At 52.0% G+C, this 18,147-nt stretch overlaps 1 protein-coding gene across 1 annotated transcript; it reads right to left on the bottom strand.

The window, feature by feature from the left end:
• Nucleotides 1-15,733: 15,733 nt before the first annotated feature.
• LOC100902736 (uncharacterized) lies at nucleotides 15,734-17,848 on the bottom strand. The gene is made up of 2 exons (XM_029111546.1): nucleotides 17,780-17,848; nucleotides 15,734-17,667 (listed from the first exon to the last, which is right to left on the bottom strand). Exon 2 carries the CDS (start codon nucleotides 17,528-17,530, stop codon nucleotides 16,049-16,051), a length of 1,482 nt encoding a protein of 493 aa, XP_028967379.1. The 5' UTR covers nucleotides 17,531-17,667; nucleotides 17,780-17,848; the 3' UTR covers nucleotides 15,734-16,048.
• Nucleotides 17,849-18,147: the final 299 nt, after the last annotated feature.

Genomic DNA, 18,147 nt, shown 5'->3' with positions numbered 1-18,147 from the left:
GGGAGGTTAAGTATTTACAAGGCGGTTACCACGACTGCGTCCCGAACCACTCTGAGATTACACCGTGTTTTGGCTCTGACGAAGACGGCCTGACTCAGCCGCGGCGCTCTCGAGAGGAAGCGCCTCGCCGGTAGATGGAAGCTCACTCAGGGGAGATAAAGCTTGAGATCCTTATTTTTTTGCTCGTTGAAGCAAGGTCTTCCTCCTCCCATGACGACCACTCTCGTTCCAAGAGGAAGGTCGCGGGTTCAGAACCCACCGAGGGGGAGGGTGAATGGGTGGGTGAGCGAGCGAGCGAGCCCATACGGAGCCCCCCGTCGGCTGCCGCCCGCTCACACTGACTCGCTTTCCGCGTATAACTCCTCGCTCCCGTTGCGGGGGGATTGGAGGCAGGGTGACGTTGTTTTGCCGATGATCCCTCCATCCTGGATCCCTCCATACCCTGTATGTTTCCACCTCAAAGTTCCACGAGCAGTTTTCCTTTGTCGCCTCGCCGGCCGCCACCTGGCTCAGCCTGGAGCGAAACCGAATTATCTCGTTTTCCGCTTGTCTGGAGAAGCTCACGCTGGACAGATCGTTGTATCGCTCGATGGGGCTGCCGCCTCCGCGAATTCTCCGTCTTGCCGTGCGCTCGTTGTCAATGTCGACCCTCGACGGTTCTCCGAAGCAAAGGAAAAACTTGCCGGAGAAAATTAATTCCGTCAAGGAAGAAACTCGGAAGCCGGACGATAGCCCATTGAGCTGGAGATTTCTCCGAGCGTTTCTCCGCTAGGAGATAGATAACACTCGTATTTGCCCTTCTCCTTCCGTTGACTACCTTTGGAGCTTCGACAAGCGCTCTTACTTCTTTCGCCTCCCTTACCACCGGCTGTCCGCTCCCTCATTGTCCTTTCTGTTGACGTTCTTGGTCTCTTAAGTTGATTTGCTGTCAGAGACGACTTCGGTCTCTCCACTCTTGCCGGTAGAGCAGTAAACAGTTGCCATGATTCCGGAGATCCTGAGCTTGGATTCCTGATGGAAACCGGCGGCATTATATTGACTCCTGATTGGTTCTCCGGAGCCCCCTACCAGTCTTGCTTGCAATTCGCAGAGCTGACCGCAATTCTCCTGGGATTCCGCTCACAGTTCTCTAAATTCAGAGAGAATGGATCAGTGCCCGGGAATAGGATGGACTGGAACTTTTTGAGTTTCTCTGATCTAAAGAGTTGCGTTTGGGGAATTCGTGGAACAATCGAATCCTCCACCATCTAGATAAGACCTTCCGAATTGTTTATTCTTCAGCCGACGCAGTCCGCGGCTGACCAGACCACGCATCCCTATGGTATCCTATGTCATTCATAAATTCACATCTTCTGTTTCCCGGGGTGATGGGAGCTGACGCTGACGCGTTGAAGGTCGAGAATCAGTTGAGACAGATGGCGTGTGGAGATCATAATTAGTCTCGGATTAGGCGCCTCCCTCGCTTGCTACTAATGTGCACACGTGTATGACCGAGCTCGCCGGACGTTGTTGTCGGACCTTCGGAAATCAGGCGCAACGATCCTTTCGTGTTGCCGCGACCGGCGACTTCCTCAAAATTAAACTAAAAAGTTGGCGGCTTGTCCGACTGACTTCTCTTTTCCGCTAAAGGGAGAGAGCGAAACGTCGGTCGGCGTCGATCACCGTCAAGCTGCGGTCGACACTGAGTTGCAGAGAGTAGGCAGTTCCGCTCTCGTTTTTCTTTTTCAGTCGGAGTCTTAACCAGCGAAAACCACACCTCCTCTGAGTCAGGGATTGTCTCGCGAAGTCATCCGTCAGGGAGAGGTCTCTCTGTTTCCAGGAGAGCACTTCGTAGTGCCGTTGCCGGCGCAACCGACGCCGCCGCCGAGTCGCACTGATTCTTGTTCACGGAAAGTTGGTGATCCACTGGACGAGTACACCCTTGTCGCGAGAGGCCTTTCCCCCGTGTTATTGGTGCCAAGAGAAAATGTTTCGTCGAGACTGACTGAGGTAGAGTAGCATTATGGAGATGGTGATCACGATGTCGACGGGCGGCGGTGCGCAGCATCACCAGTCGGAAAAAACGGCATGGGAGCCCTCTATCTAGGGAAAGGAGGTGCTTGATGGAGTAGAAACTTGGCAAGCCAAAAACTTTGTTCATTTATTCAGCGTCGTTCGCCATGCATTCTGCTGCCTTTGCTCCTTCCCGTCGTTGTTTTTTCTCCTTGCTCTTCCTGTTCGGCTTGGAACGAGAGCGGCTAGCGGAAGTTGGAGAGGTTTGGCCGAGGTGCATCATGTCTGACTCGGTGGAAGTATGAAAGTGTGATAGCGATCTAGCCTTATGCTTCTGATTCGCCATCCTGCTATCAGAGTACGCGGACTTCCTTTGGACTTCAGAGCCTGCGGAGGCGAATGAGCTCGGCCCAACAGATTTCCCATCACATTTTCTTCATAACCTCCGCCCCACCTCCGATAACCGATAATATTCCTCGACAGGATAATTGCTTGAGCCGCCCAAGTTTCTTGGGTTTCGAGATTCGCTCTGACGGAATTACATATTCTTTAAAACACGAGACGACGTTTCCCGTCGTCCCCAGCGACGTTTCCTCTAGAACAACACTAATCGGCTAGGGCTCAGAGGAGCAACACGCCCCGGGTGGGCAGAAAAATGAGCGGAAGACAGAAGAATGAAAAAGCAGGAAGGCAGCTGACGTAAACTCCAATCCGGGATCCAGTCTGCCGCGCCTCGCTGCTGCTGCCGCCACCGCTGCCGCTAGCCCGATGCTCGCGGAGGGACCGGCGCGACGATGGGAAAAAAACGGCCGATTTTCGAGCCGTTTGACGTCTCGCTCGGAATTTCTCATTTCCATATCTCTCTCCGGCGCTCGGTCTCATCTGCGCATCATCTCTCGACGAGCGCGAGTGAACGATTTCACTTATACGTCTTTCTACCATGCCGACGTTTTCGCTTCTCCCCCATCGTTTTCTTCGGTGCATTATCTCTCTTCACGCCCGTCCATCGCTGAGTTCCGTCGGGCTGGACACCCAGCAGGACGAGATTCAACGCAAAATTAAAACTTAGTCAAACGGAGTGAAACTCTGCAAGACTTCGGGGCTATCTCGCGTCGCTGCCGATCCAATTCGCCCTCGCTTCTTCGGTCCGACCGATCCACTCAATCTCCATGAGATATCTCGAATTTCGTCACGAATTTCTGAAACCTCGCCATGCTCCTCTCGGCGAGTAATAATCTCCTTCTGAGAGACGGACGTATCGAACTGTTCCGCTTGGCCGGCGTTCGCCGTGTCAGTTTTCATGCAATCCTTCAATCATGAGCCATGATCGGCTCGGAATTTCTTTGAGGTATAGGCTTTCTCATCCGTTCAGCATAATCAGCTCCCTCTCTCGCTTATCCGTTTCCCTAAGGAGCACAGAGGTCAATTGTTCTTTGTGCAGTCATCTACTTTGGCGAAGGATGTCCTCATGCAGGTTTTTAAGACTCGACCACACTGTTTACCCTATCATAGACGCTTCCGGCAGTTCGCCGTATTTTCTCTGAAAGCACACGTTCGTCAATTTTCCGAGCTTCCGCTGGGAAGCTCATCGATCCTGGATTGTACTGGAGAGGATTTCTCCAGTCATCCATGGAGCATCGAAGGAAAACCGGGAAAGGTTTCCCATCTTTTGCGGAGTGTTCTCTTCTCTGGACGTCGCGAACGTCTGGTGGGGTTTGCGAATGACTTTCGCCTCCGAAAGTCCGCAATGATCTCGAACTCTCTCTCCGGATGGCCAATTTTCGGTGAGGATACTCAAACTGCAGAGCGTCCCGCGAGAAGATACGACATCACGTCGTCACCCGAGCCACGTCGTTGTTTCCTTTGTCACATCTTTTGGTCATCGCGCCGTTTCGTGCGCGGAGACGAAAACTTAGCCGAAGGACAAGCGCAAACATTTCCCAGGGCGTCCTCGTCCCTACGACATCAGAGGCTATTGAGATAGAGTCGTCTGCGTTCCTCATGAACCCGAGCGAGGGAGCCTCGGCCACGGAAAGGTGTTTAGATTGCTTCTCGGAAGCCGTTGTGGTTGATGGGGAAAGGCGAAACTGTAAGGAAAAACTTCCTTCAATGCCCTCAATGTGTCGACATTAAGATGAAGAACGGCCGTCGAGTTTCTCAACGTTGACATCGCCGCCGACGCGACGTCGACGCCGACCTTGGCAGCAGGAAACGTTGCGCACAAGAACAAAAATGATTTTCTTGTCCGAGGCCTCACAGGAGCTCACGAGAGCGAAAAAAAGGGAAGCCGACTCGGAGGCAATAGCTTTTCTGAGGACTTGCTCCGAAGTCAGTGGGAGACGAAGTCGGCTCGACAAGCATCTTCCAATTGAATTCGATCCAAGCCCCCGCCAGGAGCACCCAAACGAGGTCCCAAACTTTGACTGACCGTCGCCGCATATATTAAATTCTCTCGAGAACACTGGGACTGTGGGTTAGCAGGGGAAAATCACGGGAGGGGATGGGGAAACAGTCGAGAGCTCGAGGATGCAAGGGCGGACATGGAATCAGGATTCTCCGGAGGTTCTCCAAGGTGCGTTCTCTAGCTAGGATCACCAACAACGTCACTGACGTCAAACATGTTTCCGTTCCCTCAGTGAGCGTTGCGGAAGAGAAGAAAAAAATACGAGAAAATCTATTTCAAGAAGCAGTGCGCTAGCGGAGCCCGTACAAAATAAGCCAGGTAGACGGTCAGGTGCACAGAGTAATCTAACGTCTCGCTCAAATAGTGTAGACGACGGTGATAAGCTCCGAAGATCGAAGGCGAAAAGGTGTCGCTCTGTACATTTCTATTTTACAGCGGAGTCGTTTATATCGAGACCCGCGGCATAAATTTCGTCTTCGACTTCCATCGGAAAGCGGGCAAGGAACGACGGGAGCAATGAAGAGCTTACTGCGAGGAGGAAATCGCTTTGTCCTCGGCTCCAGCGAAGCTAAAAGGAGCTTAGAATACCTCCAACAAGTTCTGACAAGGAGGGCAAACTCGAAACGATTGATGGAACGCCGAAGAATCCGTTCCCCGAACTCCGAGTACTTTTGCTTTCGATCGTCGTATTCTATGAGGAGAAAAGTTCGGGCAGGGGTCCGGAGTACGACTGCTGCCTCCGCCGGTCAAATATGTTCTAACGAATGGAATTGGTTTGGACGCCCTCACGCCTCAGAAATTCCAAAAGACGTTCGCTTCCCTTTATGCCGTCGCCCTCTCTCCACATATATACTCGGGCTATTCATGCGGGATACATACGGAAACCTTCTTTTCCTTTGCGCCCGACGCCTCCACCCGCTCGGAGGTCGTGGTTTTATTCGGAGCCAACCGACTCGAAAACAGCGAGTTATGCATGAGCTATACGTAATTGGTTTCTGATAAGTTCCCGCCAGCATCGACTCGCAGCCGGGCTTGCCGCCAACTGCGGCAAACACGCGAACAGCGGGTTCCCAAGATGATCGGACCTCCCCTCTGGGAAAATCCGATGGGATAACGTGATAAGGTATTGAAAAAACAAACTCGTTGCGAGGGGAATACCGGTTGGGGAGAACATGGGGAGCTTGGAGGCGGAGTCCGACCGCGAGCTTTGAGATCCGACGGGAAATGCGACCTGCGGAGTTCTACAGGATTCCAGGGGAGTGAAGAAAGGGTAATGAAGAAAAGAGACTCGACGAAAAATACCATTCGAGGTAAGCTAGGATCACTCAGTTCGGAAACTGGACACCTGACGAACGGCGAACTCCAACATCACAATTGCAGAGGTTCCCACTTTGCGTGTCATGCTCTCGAGGCGCAAAAAATTCCCGACCCGCAGGCTTTCCCTCAAGAGTTGCAAAACTCAAATCGTTTCCGAATCGATTCGTTTGCGCTCGTCTTGACGGCGAATGATTCCCCTGAGCTCAGAACGCGTTGAGACATGCTGAGCGTGAGATGCCGTCAAAGCCCGGCATGAACCGCATCGCGCATTTTCGCAAGAGTCTCGCTGGTCGATCTATCTAGAGATTCCGCGCTGACCCAAACGTAGGCCCTCATCACTAGAATCCGGGGTTCGCGAGCTCCGTCACGGCATCTGGATAGGAATAGCGTCGCTTGATGACACTTCACGAGACATGCCAAGATTCTCGGGTAAGTGGAGTGAGAGGATGCTCGAGATCGCGCGGACGGCTCGTGGAATTTTCAGCCCTTCTTGTCCTGATTGGCTCCGTGCACCCACAGCTCTCGGCATGCTATGCCGCTGAGGACTCACGAGTTCCTTCCCGGAAATTCCCCCCTCCCCCTCGGGAAAAATCGAGATCGTAGACGCTTGCGAATCGACACCACGGTGGCTCCGAGCTTCCGAGAGGCCGGATGCGGCGGATAATCGTTCTCGGTAAAAACGACTCTCTGTCTGCTCCTCTGAGTCCGGTTGGATAGGAGTGATGCAGTTGGGGCCGGGCCGCATTCTAGAGTTTTCAGATAAGACTAGCGGAGGCCTCAGACATCTATACCGGCCACCGTCCGAGCTGGAAAGCATTCTCGGCTCCCGTGGCCAGTGGCCGGCTGCCGGCGCTCCAAGCACTGAATCGAAACAACGCCGATGTGGCACGGCGAATCTGCATGTGATTGTGCGGAGCGCCGAGACCCCGGCTACCCGTCGGTTTATTATACCGAAGGTCGCTTTGATCGATGGGCATTGGCCGAGAAAGGCTCGAGCCTGTCCGATGCAAGCGTCGTTGGGCCGCTCACAGGAGTGAGACGAGCCTCGCTCTTCCGAGGAGAGAAGGAAAAAACGACAAGAAGAATCAGAAGAGCTAGCCCGTCTCGATGTCGCTTCTCGCTATAATAATAGCGAGTGATAAATGATGAGAGGTCATCTGACCAGCCGCGATCTTCCTATCGGAGACTCGGAGCTCGACCGTTTGGAGAATTTCTGTCGGGCTCCTCTCGATGCCTACTGTGAGGATTATCGTCTCGCGTCAAGTCGTCGATCGGTCCGTAGGATCGCGTAAACGGTCGCATGTCGGTGCTTAAACGCGTACTCATGAAGAATGTGAGCGTTACGCTCCAATGGAGCAAGCTTAGCAATCTAGTATAAAAACGACACGCCGTAATGAACACAGTCGCTAGACATCTCGTCCGAGTCAGCTGATCCTCGTTTTATCACCGCACCTAATGACGATTTTTTCTGCCGTGTACCAGTTGAGTAAGTGCTCTCGTTCACCACTTCATAAAGGGCTAGAATTTGTTCGCCGAGCCTTAACCATGAGACCCCCGATTCCCATTGGATCGTCCTCCGAGTTGCGGGCCGAATCGATCGGGACAAAAGGGACCGATTCGAGGCTGTTGAGGTCCACCGTAAGAAGATCACTTCCGGTACAGCCCTCGAAGAGGCAGCTCTCGGCTCGAGGGTCGAATTACTCCGGATTTAGAGAATCTTCATTCTGTTCTTGCGCTCGACCCTCCCCCAAGGTCATCCATCGCAGCAGATAGAGCAGCGCCACGCCATTTCCGTCTCCAGGAAGGACTCATCTTTTTCAGCCGTGTAAACGACAGACGGAGTCGTCGGATGTTCGGGGGGAAACTCTCGTATACTGTCCGGATGATTTCTCGGTGAATGCATGATGATGATGATCGACATTTGAATCCAGGATCCGTGTGTCTTCATATGATTTCTTTCTATAATCAGAAATAAGAATAATTCCCGCGAGATATATGTACATTCGGCTTTTCAGGCTGCCGCCGGAGCTCGAGAGCTGAGTTCGCGCTTCGGATTGACGACGCAAAGGAAGCCGCAACAGAGGAGTCCGGGCTCTGGTTAGAAAATGGTGAAGCAGCTGCGAGCGTCTTCGGAAATCTTCATTGGAAAGGGAACGGCCGTCTCGAGCGGTTTGATGTCGAACAATGGGGAAACTCAGTTCTTTTCCCGATCCAATAGGAGCCTTCTCCGGGGGATCCTTCAGTGAGATCGGCTTCCGCGAGAATGAGAAGCAGGATTCTAAGTTTCGAATCGCTCAGAAAAGAGTTAGTCGATGCGTTCACGGACGTGGAGAGGGGAGACCCCCTCCCCGCTTAAGCACGGAGCTACGACCGCGATCCGTGATGACGGTATCGAGTAGGGCAGAAGAAAAACTCGATCTGGCTCCTTTCCAGCTCGTTTCTCTCCTTCTTACATTGTTTGCGTCTGTCCATCGCGACGCGTTCAAAGCGGCGAAGCGTCGCTATCCATTAGTCGATCTCCACTTTCAGACATGACGGAACATGTGTTCGAATATCGTCCATTCACGATCACTCCAACTTTGCGATTTGTGTCGCTTTCAACTTTTTCTTGGAGTTTTCTATGCCGAGATAATCCGCACCGTGACGGAACACGCGGAGGAAGGAAGCGAGAGGCGGCTGGCTACTCGAATGGGATAGGCATAAGCGGATCCGGGAAGGACGATAAAGTGAAAAGAAACCGAATGAATGGATCTCGGGCAAAAAGAGAAAATGAGAAACCCGCCCCAAGGGAAGGTCCAGTGAACCGAAGGGCGGGCGCCGACTCACGGCCCAGGACATCCGAAGTCGCCCTTCTCGAATGCGTACACTTCATGATCGTGGAACGGGGCCCGGAATTATGATTGCCCGGGAGGATATTGCGAGGAAGGGGATTGAACTAAAACTGACTCGCCGAGAATTTGCACGAGGCGTACCCCGAGATTTTCTGAACGACTCGGTTGACGAGACCGATTCGAGAACAGTGGGGAAGGACTGACGGCATGTTGGAGGAGCGGGACGTCAGTCACTCTCAGCATGGAACATTTCGGAACACAGGTAGAGGGGGAACGAGGAACTCGACGCAATCAAAATGGACTCGATACTCACTCCGCTAAGTGGCTGAAGGAGTAGAGATCGGATAACCAATGGGTTTCTCTGTACGCTTCGATGGATTCCTCCGGCGCTTTCGAGAGGACGAGGACGATAAAAATGAAAAACTGACTCGTCAGACAATCTCGTAAGTGGGCGAGCCGACCGACGATACGAGCGCTGATCAACGGGAGATATCCAGGTTCCCTGCTTGCCGCTGTCTTTACAGACCAAGGCTTAGATTCACCGTGCTGTTTCAAGACTCTGACAAGCGATGTAAGTTTACATCAGCAGAAAACCGCTCTCATCACTGGATTTGAGAAAATAGGATTGGCATCCCACATTTATTTAGTGGGAAACAGCTCGGAGGGGGCGAGTGGAGATTTCTCATCCCGTCCCTCGATATACTCGACCTTCGGAAGCGCCGCGTCGCTGGAGGATATTCGAAACAAACTCCCAGTCAAACTATTTTCGCAGATACTGATGCGGGACGTAGTGCTCTCGGGGTTTCCCCTCTGCAGTCGCTCCTTAGGCGCTCTTTTGGAAGCAATCTCTAGCGCTCTACTGCGCCTACATCACATCGTGCACCACGATTTCTTCCCCACTCCGAATCTTGTCCCTCACACGGCGAGGGACTGTAAGGCTCGAAACGTTCATACACGTCATAGGAGCCCCGGTTCCAACGACTCTGTCGAAAATTCAATGTCGTTCGTATATAATTCCGCAAAGAGTGAACGGCTCAACGATGTCACGTCTTCAGCTCTGGGTTCCTTTCTCACTCAGAGACAGCTGAAACAACGAATGTTTAGAACCACGGATGGAGTACTTATCCGCCAAAGCCGGCTCCGTCCCTCGACCGACTCAGTTTTATGAAACAGATCCGGTTGGCTCGGGGCAAGGGAAAAAGTGAGAACTCCAGAGCACGCACCACCGCAGAGAAAGCCGAGGAGGGAAAGAATGTGGAGCGAACACACAAGAGACGATGGGGCTGAGCATTGGGAAATGAGAGCGACTTATTTGGAAAGTTTCAATATTTCTGCTCGGATGGGCTTCATGGTAAGCGAGGAACTCAGTCAGCCAGATAGAGGGGTTAAGCATGCGGCTAGCGGACTATGTTCCCCTCATTCTCTTTATCCCTCCGAGAGATACTGGATCCGAGCGAATGAGCACGATCCGTCGGAGAAGCGTGCGAACAACAATTTCGCTGGAGAATTCCTCTGTCTCCACGTACATGCGGTCGAGACGGGAAACGTGGCGGTTAGGCCTCTGGACCGATAGGCTAGCGGTAAATGTGATAGAGACGTGGATTGCATCCGAATATACATAGCCCCAGGCGACCGCAGTCACACCCCGCGTCCACCGTTCGGTTCAGCGTGGCTCACAACGCTTGCGCTTATCGATGGCTTGAAACTGTGGGCTGTGAGTCCGCGTACGAAGCGGCACTGAGCGCGGCGCCGGACTCATCCTCGGGTTTCGTCAGGTAGTTGGTCGGTCGGTCAGTCAGTCTGTCGCTGGACGGCTCGGCCAGCTCATCCTAAACCGAGTCCCGGTGAAATAAAACCGATACTTTGCCTGTCTTGCTGATTGAGTGAGGAAAGTTCCTTCGATAGATCCGAGCGAATTCTCAGAAACGCTGTCTCGAAGTGGCAAGTTGTTGAAAAATTCGACGTGGCAGGAATCGAGCTCAACTTCGAGCTATTCGATTAGGCTTCATTATGATGGCAACGCTCCGTGCGCCGCATTCACTCCGAACTGCACAACTTGGATCCCTGAGCTGACAGGGGGATCCATCTCTTTCGAGCGTCGGCGTCGCCCCACGGCTCCAGCGCGATATACTATCTGATATCTATCTCTGTCTCTATCGGATTGAAAATTTCGCGCATATGGTTATCATCGATGGAGACGATTTCCGGAAATCTTTTCACGGGCGCTTCCGCCGCCTAAGGTCCGATCGCACAAACGAGCTGATTGTTCGGTGGATTGATTGATGAATGGAAGGAGAGGGGAAATTTTCAGAGCGGAAGAAATTTCCGGATAATAGACTCCGACCGCGGAATGGATGCGTCCATTAACCACCCGATCGCTCATCCTCTGCTCTCGACTGTCGAATATTCGATACGACCGGTGTTGCCACCGCCGAAACAAACTATGTGTGTAAATATGTATATCTGGGCGGCTGCAGTCCACGGGCCACCGAACGGTATGGACTCACTCTCTTTCGTTGGTGTCGCTTCCCGCAAGCGTACTTCTTCAACCTCATCCGTGACGCGGCACGTCAAGCGTCAATCTACAAGCTGCCGCTCGGTGATTGCTTGATCTTTCTCAAGAATACAGCGGTCAGCTCGATAGCTCGCGCTAGTTCTCAGCACGGTTTCCAGCTTGGGCCGGGTACTCTTGCCCTAGTCAGCAGAGTAGCGATTTTGCTGTTTCAAGCGAGGGCGAGGGTTATTCGCAGAAGAGGACAAGTCAGACCTTTGTACCGTGTCTTCTAGAGATTCCGGAACCTCGTTCCCGGACGACTGAAATATTCCGTTGCCCATCGAGGATCGCTCCCACCAGAGGAAAGCGTGAATAGCTTGTCCCTGATGGGAATTCTCTTTTGAGGTGTTCACCAGTGGACGGGGAGGATCCGAACCGAGATAACTACAGCACTTTCAGACTGGGAACGAGGTCTTCCGGAGGGAATGCGCTGTGACCATACTCCGGAAAGCGCCTACTGAGGAGTCTTCAGCGACCCGAGCTCGAAAAACGCTACCGCCTGCTCTCGCGAGAATCAGTTGGGAGTAGAGGCTGCTTTGGCAAAAAGCTTAAGCATGAGTGAGTCGTTGAACTGCGAACTGCAAGAAGCAGCCCTCTCACACAGCACTTTGCCCTCCAGATTCGCCAGGTTCGGTGTCCAACTCGTGAGGTACACGACCCTGACACAGGAACAGTCCACATGAACGTCTGTCGGCACTTCCCGATTTCCCGACATCTTCTTGATATGAGCGCACGATCCGGCAGCGTGCCGACGACGCGTAATTCCGGTCGAAGGACGCTGCTCTTGTCCGCCGAAAATATCCTGCTCCTTACCGCAAGTGTAATCTTGATACGCCAAATTATAGTACGTGGAATTTATTCACATCTCATTGTTGACGCGTGTATTCTCGACATACGAAATGCAAAGTCGTTCATTCCGACGAGGAGAGCGAAAGTACTGTGTCAGAAGTAGTTCCGGTCGGGAGCGTTGAGTCGATCGTGTTTTCATTCGAAGATGTTTGCTCAGTGCGACGGGGGACTCGACGGGGAGCGACGGCGTCTGCAGGCGTCGACGTTCTGTATCAACATTGTGTTTGCTCGATTTTTTATCCTCTCGGCACTCCGCGTGTTGGCGCTCGTTTTTCCCACTCCCTCTCTTTCAATCTTCATTCTCTCCCCGGTCAGGCCCTCCTCGTCGCAATCGCGTTTCCCTTCCATCAGTGTTTCCCCGCGCCCCAGGTGACCGATTGCACCATGACACCGTACCGTGGAGCCGAAACCGATCGTTGCTCCGACACCGACGCTCACAGGTCTGTTGACTGGAGTGAACGGCACTCTTTTATGTACATACAGACTACACGGAAAACGAAAAGTAAAGGGGTCGTGGAGCACGTCTTCGCGCTCGATCATTCTGGATACACTTGAGCCGATACATAGATATAGGATTAATCTGACAGCGTGATCGATTTCCGCACAGCCGATGCGCATGCGGGATCTGCGTATCCAGGTTCCATGGCCACCATTGGATGATTATTCAACAGCAAATTCGTGCAAGCTATCGGTCATAAGTCATTCGAATCAAAAGAGAGTCGCTAACTTGCGCGATCGGACAGACGGCGACCCGGAAACTCGGCCGCACCGTAATAAGGTGACTGTTCGGGTGTTCGGAAGTAATTGCAGGAACAAAGGCTATGGATATCCGGGGTCTCTCGATCCGCTCGACTTGCCCATCGACTGCCATGCTTCCATCATCATGTACGAGGGGATCTATAGAATTTTTGATCTTCGAATCTCTCTGGGCGGGGGACAGGTGGGATTCGGTGACCTGATTCCGATCGACTCGGCCTCCAGAGGATCACACCTATAATTCCGTAAAAGGAAAAACAGCATGTCGATCCTTCTCCGTCAGGAGGGCTGTGAACTCTCCGGGATAATTCCCGCGTAACTCGCAGCGTACCGCGACCTCCGGCGGTTCTCAACCGAGGATCACCTCAGGAATTCCCTCTCGCAAAAAAACTGCGGTTCGCGGAAAATGTCCGGCCCCGATTGAGCCTAGGTCCGACTAGGCGGAGCTTTGGACTTGATTATCAAGTTAGCGGGAACCTCCTCGGATCCAAGAGGAGATGCTTGGTAGAAGTTGCGAATGAGGAAGCCGCCGAATTCTTTTGATACTCTTCTCTGACAACTAATTCTGTCAAGTCTGTATAAATCGATGTCTAACGGCGCTATCAATACTATGACAGGGGGTCCTAGAAAGGAAAATACAGGGAAGAAGCGGGTCCTGGAAATCAGCATCGAAAGAGTACTAATCTTTACGGAGGAATGTGAAAACCATATCATCACCGAGAATTGATCGCCTTGGGCGCCAGCGCCGCTCTGGCTTTTCTTGCTGCTACCTCCACCGGAAGGCTTGGCGATGTTGGCATTGCCTCCCGAGTAGTTCATGGCCGCACAATTTTTTTTTGTTCACATTCACTTCGTCACTGTTTCCACCACCAGGCACTTTAATCCGAGTGTCGGGAAGTCTATTCAACGGAAAGCGAAGGAATCTCACGGAAGACTTTTGTCTCCAAACATCTGCATGGATATAACATCTAAACTCGCACGAGATGCAGCCGTAAGAAGCATCCTCATGAACCGAAAATGATCCGTTGTCGACACCTGCAGAGAAACTGCCTGGAGAACCAGCCAAACTGAGCTCTGAAAACTTCGCACTGTATCTAGCAGATACTGACTACTAGCTAGATATGTGATTGAGCACAAGTCTTAGAAAACCAAAGAAAACGGGGTGCGCCGGAAAAATCGGGTCTTGGGGTACACGTGAAGCTCGCGAGGGTCTCTAAACCCTCTCCGCACCCTCCTCCGTCGACCCCTTACCCCACGTGGACGAAACCCCGCTGGCGAGTGCTTGCCACAAGCCAAGTCCTATAAGTCAAGAAAGCAACCGTATCGTCGACGTATTCCTCAGACTTTCCAACCGCGCCGACATGGGGCATCATTTGAAATATTTCTCGATCGGGGAGACAACTTCCGCCTATGTTGCTATGGATTACCAGTCGGGAATTCGCTCAATGTCATCCGAGTGAGCTCCTCTAAACGATTCTTCTGGATTTAGTTAAATAGGAGGTAGGTGATAGCACATATTCTAGGAGCGATCTGACGATTCATCGATTAATCCGATAACCCGCAGTGCTCCTCGTACTAATTGACGAGACTCGTTTCCCGGTCCAGAAAGTGCGAATTTTCTTCCTCGCACATTCAAGTGTATCCCGGCGGCTGCTTGCGCTGCCGCATGAATGCCGTAAAGTATCTCAATGGCCTTCCGGATGTATTCCTCTGATGACGTAGACGATAAGGCCGTGCTCGTCCTTCTTGTGCCCGTACAGCGAGAAAGTGTTCTGTTTCCGAGCCAATGGGATTGCTGGCCTGCCTGTCACGAGAGGATGCGGCGGCCGTCATTGAGATGGAGTCTAAGACGGAGTTGATGGACGAGTTAGTGACCGGCCGAGCTGGCAACCACCTCGGCGATGTCCTCCGACCTATTCATGCGAAGAACGGTGAGAAAAAACAGGGCGGCGTCCAATGTGTCCCGGCAAGTTTCGGGCTCCCGGATGATTATAATCATTTGGCGTGGAGGAGGTTAGAGGGAAGTCGAGCCGAGCTCGATGCAACCCGAAGCGAAACATCGCGAGTGACCTTGCCAACACCACCGAGGGCTAGCTCGAGTTTCGCCAATTCAGCCTAAAAGCTCATTGTCAGAGTTTGTTGTCAGTATGACTTTCGTCGGACCTATCGGGATGGGCCGATCGAGGACGACAATTACTCATCATCCCCGTCTCTATGAGTGTTCGCGTCACGTATTCGTCAACAGAGGAATATCATCGATGACGACTGCTATGTAGAAATAAGCAATGCAATGTCTAAGTATAGTCGATGCATGGTCTCCGGTCCCGAAGGCAATGATATCCATGAAAAGAAGCCACAAATTCAATTATTAAGCGAAAGTCTGACGTAATCAAATCAGATTCGCTTCTAAATCGCGCACTCAGTCAGCAGAGGCGCGAGAAACCCACTCGGAGCCAATCATGCACGGACTTACATGTATTCCGAAAAGGCGTCAACCTCTTGATTACACATTCAGGAGAATGTAAGAAATCAAGGCTCTCCCTATCGAGGCGCTCACAACGGGAAAGCGGTCGATGACGATCGAACCATTAGTCGGGAAGAGACTTGTGCCTCTCGAAGTTTATGAAATGAATCGACCGCCGTCCCCTGCTGTACAACGTTTCCTACCACGTATACTCCTCCCGCTTATCCAAGTGGAACCACACTAGTTCCACGATCAAGGTTCTCTCATCGCTCCTTCCCGATTATTTCCCATCGTCTTGTCGGTTGAAAAAATCGCCGTCTACAGTGTGACCTCGTTTACCCAACTTCCTCGATTTGCCCTCTATTTTTTCCAATTCTTCGACCCTCGAAATGGTTGACATAATCGAGGTGCAAAAGAAACACCTCATGAACTCGACCATCGCTCCAATAGAGACTTATCGGGAACCCGATTAAACGAACCGAGCATCGGAATGTTGATAAAATCGAGGTGATTCCCCAGGAAATTGCGATAATGGAGGTTGACACAATCAAGGTTTCAATCTTGTATTCTTTTGAAGCCTCAATTATATTTCTCGTTTGGCAGTCCCAGCTTGATTTGATCGAGGTTCTACTGTATTCAGAGTTCAATGCGGGAATCTTGCACATCATCCGCTCCAGACAAAACGGAGACGCCTCTCTGCGAAAGCCAGTTCACTGATAGGGTCTCGTTCCATTGAGGGAGTATTCGAACGCTCCTCGCGGGAAGGTATGTGTGTACCTGTACCCCGAAACCCCTCCCTTGCCCTGTCAGCGAGCGTAATCCTGTGTGAGGCCTTCTTGGGCGATTCCTGGCCGGCCTGGCCGTATACTTTGCAGAGACACCTATCCCTCACAAAAACAATAGCGAGCATATGGCTTATTCTCGACGCAGCCCGCATGCGAGCTATACCAATCCAGTCGCTCGACTCGAGAGTTTAAGCTCAGTTTGCCATCCCGATAAACCGCGGAGGCCTCGAACATGGCTTTGGCCGGTTCCGCGTAGAGGAGGATTTTCACCACATGGAATTGGTTCTGTGGGTCCTGCAGCTGGAATACGTCATAGATGTCGCTTAGGGACCACGTGGCGCAGACGGAGGTTGCATTGTTCTCGAGGATTTCCTTGTTGGCCGTATCAAGCACAAGTGTAGCGAATTCTTTGGCGAGACGAGAATCCGTCCGCAGGCGAGTCGGCTTCAAGCAGGAGCAAAACTGCAAATTTATTCCCGCCTGCAAACATGTGCGTTCCTCTGGGATTCGTTCCGAGATCAAGCTATAGCCCCTCTCGGTCGTTGTGCTTTTCCCTCCGTCGTGGCCTGGCTCTGTCAACTCTTTGAGCGTTGCGTGAATGTCGTAAACTGTCGCGAGACGTCGAGAATTCACCGAGAGGTTGTTTTCAATTTCGGGTCTCTTTTCCAACAATTCGTTCGGCAGCATCACATAGAAAAAGGGCAGCATGTCCTCATAGCGACCGACTTCAGTTCCACGCCATTCTTCCAGCCGGGAACCGTGGTCGGAGAGGAAAAGTATCACAGTTTCGTCAAGGAGTTTATGGGCGTCGAGCTCTTCGAAGAAAGCCCTGAAGTCCTCATCGAGTCGGCGTGCTCCGATTAAAATGTCGTGGGAGAGTTCCGAGAACCAGGCGTATGAAAATAAAGGATCACTCATACGGGAGACAAGCAGTAAGTCCCTCAAGTAGTCGAGATAGATTTTCGAAGCATAGATCGGACCGAAACAAATTCCGCGCCTCTTCGAAGGCATTTGATCAGCCGCTTGCATTATGGGTCGAGGCCAATAATCAGTCGGTGCTTCCAAAAAACCCCGGAGAGACGGATGTATGAACAAACCCGTCGGCCACTGCTCTTCGAAGAATAGCGTATTGAAGTTTTGTTTCGAGTAATCTTGCCATATATAGCTGGAGATATTGTCGAAATAATGGCCGATCGCTCGATCCATCATCCCCGGTATGTAGCTCTCTCCTGTCATCATCGGAATTTGGTTCGGCGCTGAATTTTCCCCGATTTTGTTGTAACCGAACATTTCGATGATCTTGTTGCGCTTGTTGTTCTTTTCAAGCCACTCCCGGGTTTTCTTCATTTGTCTCAGGAAGTTCAGTCGTGACAGGGCGTCGATTCCCAACACCATGACATTGTATCGTTTCTTGAGCGTTCCAGGCCGTGATCTCTTCGGTCGGACCTTAGGCAGCAGCATGGGCTGCGCGTACTTGAATGGGGCAAGGCCCTTGCCATCATTCGTGGAAGTGCAACTGATCAGGATGTTCTCTTCTGGCGGACACATCCCGATGCGGAAGCTGACTTTTTTTCTCATCTCATAGAAAGCGTCCGGGCGCGAGGCGTCAGTGTCACGAACCGCTTCGGAGTAGAAACAAGTCAAGTTACGGAAATCTCTGGGAGCATAATGTTTGCTCCAAACTCTCGTGTCGAGCTTGGGACAGCTCCCGACTCCTGGAACAATTTCTGTGGTCAGGAAAAATGGTTTCGCCGTTGCATCACAGGTTGCGAGTTTTTTCTGGAAATATTTTGCCATGCTTTCATCAAACGGATCAAAGTTCGGCACCTCACAAGTTGGAGTTCTGAGCACCATTTCAACTTCGGAGAAGAGCCGATCCGGGTTGTGGCCGAAGAATGGGTAACTGAAGCTTCTATATGCGGCGAAAAAGTTCAGATGCACGACCACGTTAAGCAACAAGAGTAACACCGAAGCCACTATGATCAGCTTAGGAAAAGTTCGCCGGAGGAAAATCCCCATTTTCGATCAGAATCCAACAGACCGACCAGTGTCTTTTAGGCGATAACCGCCGAGCACGAGAGTAGCTGCCGCCAACAGATCATAACAGCGGAGCTGAACGAGTTCACTTCCCAGGAGTCATGGTGCGGCCAGGTGTCTAGGCACACTCGATCCACTGTTTCAACTCATTCGAACGG

Source organism: Galendromus occidentalis, unplaced genomic scaffold (genome assembly GCF_000255335.2).
Source record: "Galendromus occidentalis unplaced genomic scaffold, Mocc_1.1 scf7180000077448, whole genome shotgun sequence".
NCBI lineage: Eukaryota > Metazoa > Arthropoda > Arachnida > Mesostigmata > Phytoseiidae > Galendromus > Galendromus occidentalis.
The sequence above is the reverse complement of the archived record's forward strand: the minus strand, read 5'-3'. Positions and strand labels throughout refer to the sequence as shown.

Excerpts from the sequence above, each read along its gene's own strand:
- LOC100902736 (XM_029111546.1), bottom strand. The coding sequence starts at position 17,530 with ATGAGAAAAAAAGTCAGCTTCCGCATCGGGATGTGTCCGCCAGAAGAG.